Below are 11,714 nucleotides of genomic sequence, written 5' to 3'. Positions count from 1 at the left end.
CCGGCTTGCGGAAGGGACTTCTGGGGAAGTGGGCGGGTGGAGACGCGACGAGGTCATGAATTATGCATCAAGGTACGAGGGGCGGTGAGGAGCCTAAAAAAGGTTAGGGTCCCGTTTCCCTGCCCTCAGGGTGGACTAGGCGGGTTGATGTGAGTCGCCAGTATTTTTTCTTAGCCCCTTAAGAATGTCTTGATGCTTTGAACACGCGGGAGTGAATAAGGCTGTGTCAGTTAATTTTCTGGGGTCCCTACTTAGCCTCAGAAACGACATTCTCTCCCAGCTCCCGAAATCCGATGGATCTTCGTCTGACCGCACCCCTAACTCTTTGCTTTGGCCTTGCTGCGTTCACCCACGTCTCTATCCCCTTTCCCTCGTTTATTTTCAAATACAGTAGCACTCGCTGCCCGACACATTGTTACCTGTTCACCTCTTCCCGCTAAAATACTCCCGGAACAGGACTTTGGACTGTTCACTGCTCTATCCTTAGATGCCGGCTCTTAGTAGTAGACGTTAAACGTGTGTTGAATAAATCAACGACAGTTCATGATGAACACAATATGAACTCTTTCAGGAAGCCTTCCCTGATTGCTCCAGTTCGTAATGGTCCCTTTCTCTGAATTCCCACAGCATTTACTCTGTATCTCTTATTGCTATTTTAACCATTTCATGTATGTGATTCCTCAGCAAGACTGTTAGTTAGTTCCTTAAGGAAGAAACTGCACCCATTGCTTTGCTGAGCACATAGGAGATGTCAAAAAGACACGTTGAAGAAATGAATGCTGGCACAAGCTTGCACCCTATTCAAGCCAGAATCCTTCTGGGCTCAGCTCTATTTTTTTTTTTTTTTTTGGAGAGGTTTTCGCTATAGGGCGTGTGTGCTCATCAGACAGAGAGACAGAGACAAAGTGAGAAATCACCCCTCGGGGGGATGGCCAAGCTGCAATCCCTTCTCCATTCTCCTCTTGGGATCCTGGGCACGCACGCACACGTGCCCGGTATGAGTTTAAGCCACAGGGTCCGGGACTCTAACTGTGGTCGACGACTACATGGGAGTCCAGCGACATAGCCATTATGCCAACTGCTGGTGCCAAAGGACCAGCTCTATTTTGACTGGAGCAAAACAGATCCCTCCTGAGACCAGCAGTTGGCGTAATCGCTATGTCGCTGACTCCCATGTAGTCAACCACGGTTCAAGTCTCAGACCCGGTGGCTTAAACTCACGCTGGTCACGTGTGTGTGTGCCCAAGATCCCTAGAGGAGAATGGAGGAGAAGGGGTTGCAGCGTGGCCATCCCCCATGGGGGGGGGATTTCTCACTTTCTGTCTCTCTGTCTCTCTCTCTCTTTCTGGTGAGTGCACGCGCCCTATAACAAAAACCTCTCCCCCCCAAAAAAAGATCCCTCCTAGTAATAGTAATGCAATAGCTCCTTGCTGAGAAAGCAAAAGAATCTTAACAAATAATTATAATGCCCATTTTACAGATTAATGAAAAGACTTTGGTGGTTTAAGGGATGTCTTACAAGGCCACAGCAAGGAAGTAGCAAGGGACATTTTAAACATGTTTTTTAAAGAATTATTTTACTTTTAACTTTATTTATTTATTTATTTATTTCAATTTGACCAGAGAGGCACACAGAGAGAGAGAGAAACTGAGAAAGGAAGCCACCAGGTCTAGGACTCGAACCATGGTCATAGGAGTCCAGGAGTCCAGTGTCCTCAACCACTATGCCACCTGCCGGCCCTGGACTTTTAAACATTTAAATATTTAAGTAGATGAAATATATTTTGGCTTGCACTTATAGTCTGTGTATTTTTTTTTTTTTTTAGAGATTTTTACTATAGGGCGTGTGCTTGCCAAAAACAGAGAGACAGAAAGTCACCCCCTGGGGGGATGACCGCACCACAATCACTTCTCCTTCACTCTCCTCTTGGGATCCTGGTCCTGCACACATATGTGCCTGGCGTGAGTTTTAACCTGCCAAGTCTGAGACTCGAACCATGGCCAACTACGTGGGAATCCCACGATGTAACCATTACTCCATCTGGTTGTTCCTGTAGTTTGTATTTTTTTTTTAATTTAATTTTTAAAAAATTATTTTATTTAGCTTTATTTATTTATTTTTAAAAATTTGACCAGAGAGGGACAGAGTGAGAGAGAGGGAAAGTGAGAAAGCAAGCTGCCGGGTCAGGGACTCAAACCACTGTTGGCTATATGGGAGTCCAGCACTCTTAACTACCATGTCACCTGCCAGCCTCCTTATTTTTTAAATTTTTAGAGAGAGATTTTTGCTGCTTTTGCTATGGGATGGTACACTTGCTGGAGAGACAGACAGGAAGTGAGAGGTCACCCCCTGGGGGAATGGCCACCTGCTATCCCTTTTCCTTCATTCTCCTCTCAGGATTTTGGGCTCACACACACATGTGCCCCTGTATTCAACCTCTCTATTTTCACTGCTTTTTTTTATTTAATTTATTTCTTTTTTATATATACATTCAATCACATTGTTTAGCTTACAATGTGAGCATTTCAATATGTGAACATTCCTCCCCAGTCCCGTTGATCAAAATATCTTTATCAGATAACACCACACCTCCCCATCCCGTCAATGTTCTACCTCCATGTCCCTTCTCCAAATGTCCTTCGTTAGGCCCCACTCCTCCACATACACCTCATCTGACTGTCACACACATCTCTTGTGTTAGTCAATCAGTTTCAGTCATAGAGTGCAGACCCGGCGTGAGTTTTAAGCCACCAGGTCTGGGACGCGAACCGCGGTTGACTACGTGGGAGTCCAGCGACATAGCCATTACACTAACTGCTGGTCCTCAGCCCGGTGTGAGTTTTAAGCTGCTGGACCTGGAACCGCGGTTGACTACATGGGAGTCCAGCAATGGAACCCTCATGCCATCTGCTGGTCCCTGTAGTTCGTATTTTTCAGTGTCCCCTCTACCACATTTTTTGACTCAAAGTAGCAGCAGTTGGCGGCCTGAGAGTGTTAAGGGCTCAGATGGGATCGCACCTAGTTGCTGCATGGGCTAGCGGTCGCTGAGTCAGGAAACCTGGATTTGGGGACTGATACCGCAAAGCGGGAGCGAAAGAGGAGTGGTCACTGTAAGCCCCGATTCTCCCCTGTACGGTCCTAGTTTCTGTTCACTGGCCATTTCCTGGGCCTCGGCGATTCCAGATGCCAGCCCAGTTTCCACCCTTGCTGTAAGAAGCAAGTTTTAAGTGCTTTGAACTCCTTAAAGAGAAGCTTTGGAGAGGGAACCGCGGGCGCAGCGGGAGGAGGGCTGTTAATTTTAGCCCCGGGCTCTCCAGCTGGCACGCTGCTTCCATCTTGAATCACTTCCACACCCATTAATTTTAGCCCCGGGCTCTCCAGCTGGCACACGGCTTCCCTCTTGAATCACTTCCACACCCTGAGCTGTGCCTGGGAGATCCCTCCTCCTGGGGGCTTCCCCATTCCCTGGTTTGGGCTGAGCCACAATGGAAGGCATTCCAGAAAAATGCTTCAGAGAAGCCGACTGAGTCATTTGGTGCACAGGCCAGGAGGCAGAGCGCGCAGTGATGAGGTGCCGGGCCGGTTCCAGCGCCACCTGGGAAGTGAGGCCTTGAGGCACCATCCGGTTATCAAAGGGGCACTGTGGCCCTTGTTTTCCTGCTGGCCGCTGACCCTGCTCGGTTGTCTGCAGCCTTCTGGGGACCCCTCAAGGCCCCACCTCATAGTCTCTGAATTCCAGGAGAGGGACAAATTCGGGTCTGTCCCCAGGGCTCAGGGCTCTTCATGGTTAGCATGATAGTGCGACTGGGATCCCTCCTTCGGGAGGGATCAGAAATCTAGGTCGGCCTTTGCCTCTGTCTGACCTGCCATCTGACTCTATGGGGAAGGAGGACATTTAGGGAGGGGGAACAGGTGAGGATTCCTAGCTTCTTGCTGGTGTATTTTAATTTATTGAAATCTAGAGAAATAGCAGTCTAATCAGGCGGTAATTAATTCCCTCTTCATGAGGGGCCTTCACGTGTGCCTTCTGCATATGGATGAGCCCAGGTCACGTTGTCCCTTGGAAGAGGGCCAGTCTAGTCGCTGACGGTGAGCACCCAGTGTCCTGCCAGCAGTGGGGCGCCTTGCTCCTGTGCTGCCTCTCCTCTTCCCCCGCCCTCACCTGACAAGGCCTAGAGCCCTTGGGCAAAGAAGGAAAGGTGAGGAGGGCGACTACACATCCCAGAGCACCTCATCCACGAGCTCAGGTCCCTCCCAGCCCCTCCCTCTTGCTGCTGCCTGCTAGGGTCTGCCAAGGCCCCCTAGGGTGCCCCAGCCAGCCTCCTGACTTCCTAGTGGCGCCTAGGCCTGGCGCTGCTGCCTCACTCTGCAGCAGTCTGTCCTTGTGGTCGGGAGTCTGACACCCTGCGTGCACACTGTTCAGGCCCGAGGAGCACGCGCCCTCCTCCCCACACTCGCTGTGCTGTGCTGTGGAGCTCCTGCCACACTTGCGCAGCACACCTAAAGCATACCCGACCGACAGACCCCATTCCTAATTCTACCCCCAGCCAGGAACGCAGGAGGCGCCCATAGGCCGGGGCAGCCCAGAGCCCTCTGGCGGACTCCGCTGTCTCTTGTCCTCCCTGGGGCTACCCCATATCTGGGGAGCAAGTGGGCACAGATGGGGTGGGGGAATGAGACCTGGATGGTTACCATGGTGACAGAGCCTAGCAACAGCTGAGAAGCTGCTGTGTGGGCTTTGGCAAGGCTGATACAGGAGCCAAACCTAGAATCGGGGACTCAGAGGTGACTGATCCCAGCTGGGCCACCTGTGTCCTCTCCAGAACACACCCCTCGTCCACCCCCACGCCCGAGGTGCTTCTCTCAGAAGGGTAGCATGGGGTGCATTAATGAGTTAACCACAGGGCTTCTGATGCTTTTGGGGGGCAGCTGTGGGTGGGAGCAGGGAGCGGGGCTGAAAATAAACCAAGCAGGGCAGCCTCTCTCCTGGGACTCCCGCACGGTCCCTTCCATCGCTCCATTTCCTTCTTCCCCTTCACCCTGCGCCTCCGTCTGTCTCATCTCCCCTCCTTTCCTCACGGGCTCTATTGCCTGGCCTTCCACGCAGTGTCCCTTTTCTTCTGTCTCCTTTCTCATGGTCTCTCTTGACCTCCATCGGCAGAGAACAAACAAGCTGGGATTCTGTTGCCTGGCCTCTCCCTCTCTGCCCGAGGCAAAGCCCTGGAGGATCTCCAGCTGCAAGTCAGAGCAGACCAGGCCGCAAGGGTCTGGAGGGGTCCCCACCTGGTCCTTTCCCTCCCTCCTCACTGCTCACTTCTTCCCCTGCGGTGCTCACAGGGGTCAGAAGACAGAACGAGGGACTCACGTATCTTGCAAAGGCTTTATTTGAAAATTTTGAAACTTACATCCCACAAGAATTCAAGATTATCACCACAAGAAGAAAGAGATAATACAAAAATATATATCACAGCATAGGAGCCAGGTAAGGGGAGAGGAAGTGGGGAGCCTGGGGAGGAGGGGGAAGAGCCTGAGGGGAGGGACAGGAAAGGGAGGCAAGAGGAGGGGGGGGCAGGAGGGAGCAATGTGGAGCAGCCCCCGATGGCCTTGAACCAGCTGGCTCCAGTCCCAGCAGCCTAGGCGAGGCCCTCAGGGAGACTGGGACCAGGAGGGCTGGCTCAGGGGGCTCTGGGTTCCAGAGAGTGACACACATACAGACAGCCAAGACAGACAAGACAAGGGACTTGGAGGAAGGGAAGGACGAATGGAAGTCCCTTTCTCATGGAGTGCAGCAGACGACTCCCCCAAACCGTGTCTCAGACAGCAGAATTGAGCAGTGGGGTAGGGCGAGGTCTGGGGCCTTGCCTGCTTCCTGCGGGAGCCCTCGGGGTAACACCAGCGCCCTTCAGTGGGATGGGGGTGACGCTGACAGTGACGTGGAATGGGATGGGCCCATGACAGATGAAGGCAAGAGGAGCCCAGCTTGCCACCCACCCCTCCCGGGCAGCATGCAGGGCCACAGGAGCCCGGTCCGTGGGCGTCCAGGAGCCAGTGAGCAGGCCACGCCACTGCAGGCCCAGGAATGCACGAGGGGCAGCGTGCGTGGAGCACTGGCCGCGGGTGACAGGCTGAGCACGCGACATGGGGAGAAGGGGGAGGGTGCGACGAGAGGAGACCGTGAGATCAGCTGAGCAGAGACGAGGACAGGGAGAGGGTACAGCCGCCCAGCCGTTCCAGAGCATGGGTATACGTGGTGCCCATGAGGGTGGGTGAGTGTGCAAGGCTTTCATGTGAGTGTGCAGGGGTGGGGACTGGGGACTCGAAGTCACAATGCGTGAGGCCCCCACCTACAAGAGGGCGAGCTGGCAGAGCCGCCCGAGGGCCAGCGAGTGTTCCAGGTGGTGCAGGGCAGCAGCCGGGCACCTTGGGCCCAGCTCCCCATGGCTGCCCTCCCTCAGTGGGGTGGGGCCATGCTGGCCCCTCGGCCTCTTGCTTGGCCGCACCCCAACATTGGGGTGCATCACAGATTCACCAGGGGGATCCTGGGAGGAAGAGGGAAAGGCGCAGTCAGGAACCAGGGGGTGGGCCAGGATCAAAGGGGAAGTCCAGACAAGCCTGGACTGCGACGAGGGGAGAGTGGGAGTTCAGGGCAGTGTGAGAGCAGGACAGATCCTGAGAGTGGGAGAGGGAGGGTCCCCCAGAGAGGAGTTGGTCCAGCCCTCCTTGGGAGGGCAAACTGCCTCCTGCCCACCCTCCAGGGGGCACCCCCACCCAGGCGCTGGAGCCCTAAGTCCCTTCCCTCCTCCCCTCCCACTCCACGGCCCCTGCCCTCACCGGTTCAACTGGAAGGCTGGAGCCCCCTTGGGCTGGGACATCCCAGGCCGGGATCCCCCTCGGGGCTCCTCATGGTCAGGGGTGGGGGCAGGCGAGTCCCCGAAGGCCCCCAGCACAGTGACTCCGGCCGGGGACAGGTCTGTCAGTGGCTGGCGGCTCTCCCCCCCTCCCCCCCCCTGCCTCAGGGCGCCCTGCTGCCCCGAGGGCCTGCGCCGCTTCTGGCTGCGGTCCCAGCTGGCACCCACCCAGGAGAAAAGCGGTTTCCAACACACTCACGCCCCCTTCCAACACACCCCAGCCCCTCGGGCACCCCCAATGTCCTACAGCAAACAAACTGCTCTCAAAACAGTGCCCTGGCGGAGCCAGCCAGTGGCATGGTGGGGAAGACGCTGGACTCCCTCCTGACCAAGTCCCAGACCTGGAGGCTTGCCTTTTCACTCTCTCTCTCTCTCTCTCTCTGTGGTAAGCACACATGCTCTGAAGCAAATTAAAAAATAATAACAATAAATAAAATAAAATACTTAAAAAATAAAATAGTGCCCTAGACTAATCTCCTCTGGGACTATGTGCCCATAAAAACCACTCCCCTACCCTGGAGAGGGCTCAGGAATCGGAACCGTCCCGGACTACTCAGTCCAGGTCCAGATCCGGAGTTAGAGCCTCCTCACCCAGAGTCCACCCACTTCGGCCCTCCCCAGTCGTGCCTAGAAGAGTCATTTCTCTCTCTGGCAGGCACCGGCAGGTTTAGCTCGAATTCAAAGTCAGCTAATGACCCGGACACCTGAGTCTAGGTTGTCTCCGTAAAGTGTGAAGGACTGAGCGACCCAGTATTAAATGTGTGGCAGAAAGCTCCAGATCCTCTCCCTTCCCCCAGGCCAGCCCGAGGAGCTCTGCAGACAGTGTGTTTTCTCTGTCTGGGAGGAAATGGAGACAGGGATGCCCCGCAAAACCCCGGGTGCACCTCAAAATCTCCCTTCCCACGTCCTCCTTTTATTCCCTGGGATAAGGAATCTGCCCCGATTTCTCACTGTCTTCCCCCCACCAGAATCTTTGCCACTTTCCCCGGGATCTTGCACTCATCCGCCATTTCCTATCCCACCTCCAACAGACCTCTGCCCCTCCTCCCTCCCGGCTTCCAGCCTGAGCGCCAGACACGCGGTCCCCCAGCACCCTCCTCTCCCAGCTTACCAGAACTTGAAGATGATGCCCGTGGCCACAAGAACAATGATGATGGAGATGGTAATTGTAACGTAGAGCTGAGGGTCCACACCTGACGGGTAGGGAGAAAGCTTTAGGGAGATTTGGGGTAGCTGGAGCCAAGAGGGGGCTGGGGTGGCGTCGGACTGTGGGTTGAGTGAGCTTAGGTGTTGCCACATGAATCCGTTTTGCCCAACTCTTTCGGGTTCCCCGGAGCCTCCCCCTTATTCTTTTCTTTTTAAAAATAATTATTTTATTTAACGTATTTATTTGACCAGAGAGGGACAGAGTGAGAGAGAAAGAAAGAGAGAGAGGAAAAGTGAGAAAGCAAGCTGCCAGGTCCAGGACTCGAACCTCAGTTGGCCATGTGGGAGTCCAGCACCTTCACCACCACACCACCTGCCGGCCCCTCCCCCTTATTCTTATCACCAGCTCTCCCGGGTTTTCAGCTTTTCCCCTCCACTTCCCCACATGCACATCTCATCGGGAATTATGTGTGCGTGTGACCGGGACGAGACTCCAGGGCCAGGGCCCGTCTGTGCAGAAACTAGGCCCTGCCCTGGCCCTGTCCTGGTCCTGCCCTCGCCTTCCCTGAGCCACGGTAGCCCTGCTGGTCCTGCTCAGCCCCGGAGTCCCTGTGCCTGCTCCCACCCTGCTTTCAGTGCCCAGCTCAGATGTCAGTTGTTTAAGGGAGTGCGAGCCCTGGGCGGAAGTCGTCTCCCCTCCCTCCTCCTAAAACATGCCCTCCATGCTGCCATCGGAGCAGCCACCGTGACGACTCATCCCCGCGTGTCTGCACATCCAGCTCCTCCAGTGGACCTGACCTCGAGGGCCCAGGGCAGCTCCGTCTCTGCATCCCGGGGCCAGACTAGGACCTGACATCTGTCGAGAAGCTAACAGGCGACGCTTGGCTTCTGCCCCTTAGTCTTCGGCCAGCCTCCCAACCCCCATATCCCCACCAGCCTCTCCCACTCACCTTCCCCCCGGCCCCCAAACAGGAATGGCCGTAGGGTGGCAGGTGCTTCTCCAAGGATGAGCCCGTCTCCGTCACCCCGCATGGAGTCAGAGTTGGGGTGTGGGGTAGCCAGCCCATGGGGGGCTGCAAAACCGTAGTCCAGGGGCAGAAATCCAGGATTGGCAGAGTTGGGGTCTCCCCCATCCTCTCGAGACACAGTGGGGCCCCACACAATAGCCCAGGGGTACTGGGATGAGGGAGGCCCCTCCTCAAAGCCCCTGATGGGGTGGCAGGCGGGCCAGTGCCCGGCAGGACTTGCCTTCGTGATCTGGGCACCCTGGGGGACCGGCTTGGTGGAGGTGCCCGCTCCCACACACACACATGACGTGGGGCCGAGGGGCCTCCCCTGGCACATGGGGGGCGAGCTGGGGCTGGAGGGGCTCGAGGGGAGGAGGAGGAGCCCTGAGCAGCTGGTGGGAGGGGCAGCAGCAGCAAAGGCCAGAGAGGGAGGAGGTGGGACAGCAGCAGTGCAGGCCTGCAAGAGGAAGAGAAGTGCCTGAGACACAGGCGGGGCAGCGGGGCAGCGGGCAGGGCAGGGGAGGGGAGGGGAGGGGAGGCACAGCTAGCAATCCCGTCCAGCACCACCTCCCCCAAGCAGCTCTGGGAAAGCAGGGGGCCTGGGAAAGCCTCCGTCTTCCTGGGGAAGAGCCCTCAGGATGGAAGGCCCTGGATGGGCCCAGGAAGGAAGAAGCCAAGACCTCAGAGACAGTGGTCTCAAGCTCCCTCTGCTGGGCCTCACTCACCACATCCTGGACTCCATGCCTGAGGTCTTCCTCAGCTGTGACCCAGACTGTCAGCCTTTACTGGGGGAAGAAGGGGCTGTCACACCCCGTCCCCTCCCGGCCCTGTGTACTTCCCCAGCTCATTCACCACCTCCTGCTCCCGCCTGCCCTCCCAGGCTGCCCACTGCCAGCCAAGCTGCCCATGCAGGTGTTCCGTGCCATCCTCCTGGGGAAAGCTCGCAGAGCGGTTCCCTCACTAACCCCCAGCCCCTGCAACTTCCCAGGCTCTGTTACCTCCCCACCCCGGGGTCTACTCCTGCTCCTCTGGCTTCCTTCCTTCTCACTTCCTCTGCCCACAGCTCCAGGCTTTTCTTGGATCTTAATTTAGAGCCAAGAACCTTGTGATTCCTTGAGCACCTACCGCTAGGGAGGGAGTCTGGGTGGGGGAGGGAAGGGAAAGTCAATGTGAGAGAGAGAGAGCGTGTGCGCCCGCAGGGGCCCGCCAACCCTCCCACCCCACTTTTGGTCCCGGAATTTCTCTCAAGACTGGCCCAGGAGTCTGCTCCACAGGAGAGAGGGAGGAGAGATGGCAGGATGGAAGGGGAGAGAGGTGGGTGGGAGAACAACTACAGAATTGGTGCTCTTAACATGTAATCATCCAAATGAATCGGGCCCTGGAAAGGAGGTGGGGTCAGAAGTGCCGCCCTCGCCCTCGGAGGGAAGGGTCCTGGGAGAATCTGGATACTGGCTTTGAAAGAGGGGGGACCCAGCGTAAATAGGGTATACCACCCTGTGTCCCCTGGGCTCTGGGTCTGAACCTCCACGTTGAATGCTCCCAGAGTGACGGGACGATGGGACGTCAGGGGACTGGGCAGTGGGCTTCGGAAGGTTGGCTGAGGTGAGAAGGGAGGAGAGAGGGAAGGGGACCCACACAGCGAGGGGGGAGAGCAGGCATCCCCAGGAGAAGGGCCTGGGAAGGAGAGAAGTACAGAAGACTGGAAGACGCCAAAGCAGGGAAGGAAAGAGAAGGGTCGGGGGAACTGAGGGTGCAGGCGGCACCGGGGCAGGGCCAGGGTGGGAGGAGGAAGGGTCCAGGCAGGACGGTCAGAAGAGTGGAGGGAGCGGTGTGGGGAAGGGAGAAGGGGGTGGAAGAGACCAGGGACGGAGAGAAAGAAAATGGAAAGGCAGAAAACACAATACTGAAGACAGAACGAGCAGAGGAAGGGACGGGGACAGAAAACAGGAAAGGCAAAGATGGAGGAGTTGGAAATTGTTCCTTGACATTTAAAAGGGAGAGATGGGAAGCGTTAGAGATGGAGGCATGGTGGGAAGGGAAGAAAAGCAGAGGCAGGAAGGGGTGATGGAGCGAACCAGTGAAGCGGAGAAGGGCTCCCAGGACGTCTGCGCCCAGCTGACTCCAGGAGACGCTTGCCCCTCCGCTTAGTGCGGCACCCCCGCCCTCCGACGGCAACTCCAGCCCGTGGACCCCGCACCCTTCAGACACCCCCTCCAGGAAGCCCGCAGTCCCCAGGCAGGCGCGCCGCCCCCACCCGCTCCCCGCTCCTCACCGACCTGTTGTGCGCAGGAGACGAGCTGGGGGTGGGGAGGGAACCCAGGGGTGGGGGAGCTGGGCCCATCCCACACTGCCCACCCGCCACCCATGCCACCGAGCCCACAGGCCCGCGCTCCGGGACAGGGCCGGGAGGCGGCGAGAGCGGCCCCCCGCGAGGAAGAGGAGGTAGGCAGAGGGACTCCGAGGGAGGCAGCGCCGAGAGCAGGAAGGGGACCGCAGGCAGGAGGGCGCGCGGAGCCCCGGGCTGGGCGGAAAGCGAGGACAGCGGCTGCTGCACCAAGGCGGGCAGGATGGAGTCGGGACCGCGGAGGGATGGAGCCGCCGTGGGGAAGGCGCGCCCGGGGAGGGGGCTGAAGGCTGGAGCCCGGGCGAGGG

At 57.1% G+C, this 11,714-nt stretch overlaps 1 protein-coding gene, 1 long non-coding RNA gene and 1 pseudogene across 2 annotated transcripts; 1 reads left to right on the top strand and 2 right to left on the bottom strand.

The window, feature by feature from the left end:
- LOC102472307 (uncharacterized) lies at positions 1-8,992 on the top strand. The gene is made up of 4 exons (XR_337695.1): positions 1-72; positions 5,339-5,483; positions 7,941-8,071; positions 8,835-8,992. It is a non-coding gene; the product is annotated as an uncharacterized LOC102472307 (long non-coding RNA).
- PIANP (PILR alpha associated neural protein) lies at positions 5,506-11,658 on the bottom strand. Its single transcript, XM_027769233.1, is given in 7 exon segments — positions 5,506-6,540; positions 6,833-7,066; positions 8,021-8,102; positions 9,006-9,261; positions 9,264-9,519; positions 9,788-9,847; positions 11,339-11,658. Coding segments are annotated over 6 exon segments (867 nt in total). The 5' UTR covers positions 9,805-9,847; positions 11,339-11,658; the 3' UTR covers positions 5,506-6,518.
- The window catches only part of LOC114006579 (DDB1- and CUL4-associated factor 4-like), a 25,704-nt pseudogene continuing 25,252 nt past the window's right edge, over positions 11,263-11,714 (bottom strand).

The sequence above is a fragment of the Tupaia chinensis genome, unplaced genomic scaffold (genome assembly GCF_000334495.1).
Source record: "Tupaia chinensis unplaced genomic scaffold, TupChi_1.0 Scaffold149011_1, whole genome shotgun sequence".
Lineage (NCBI taxonomy): Eukaryota > Metazoa > Chordata > Mammalia > Scandentia > Tupaiidae > Tupaia > Tupaia belangeri.
Note: the sequence above shows the minus strand (reverse complement) of the source record. Positions and strands in the feature narration are given on the sequence as shown.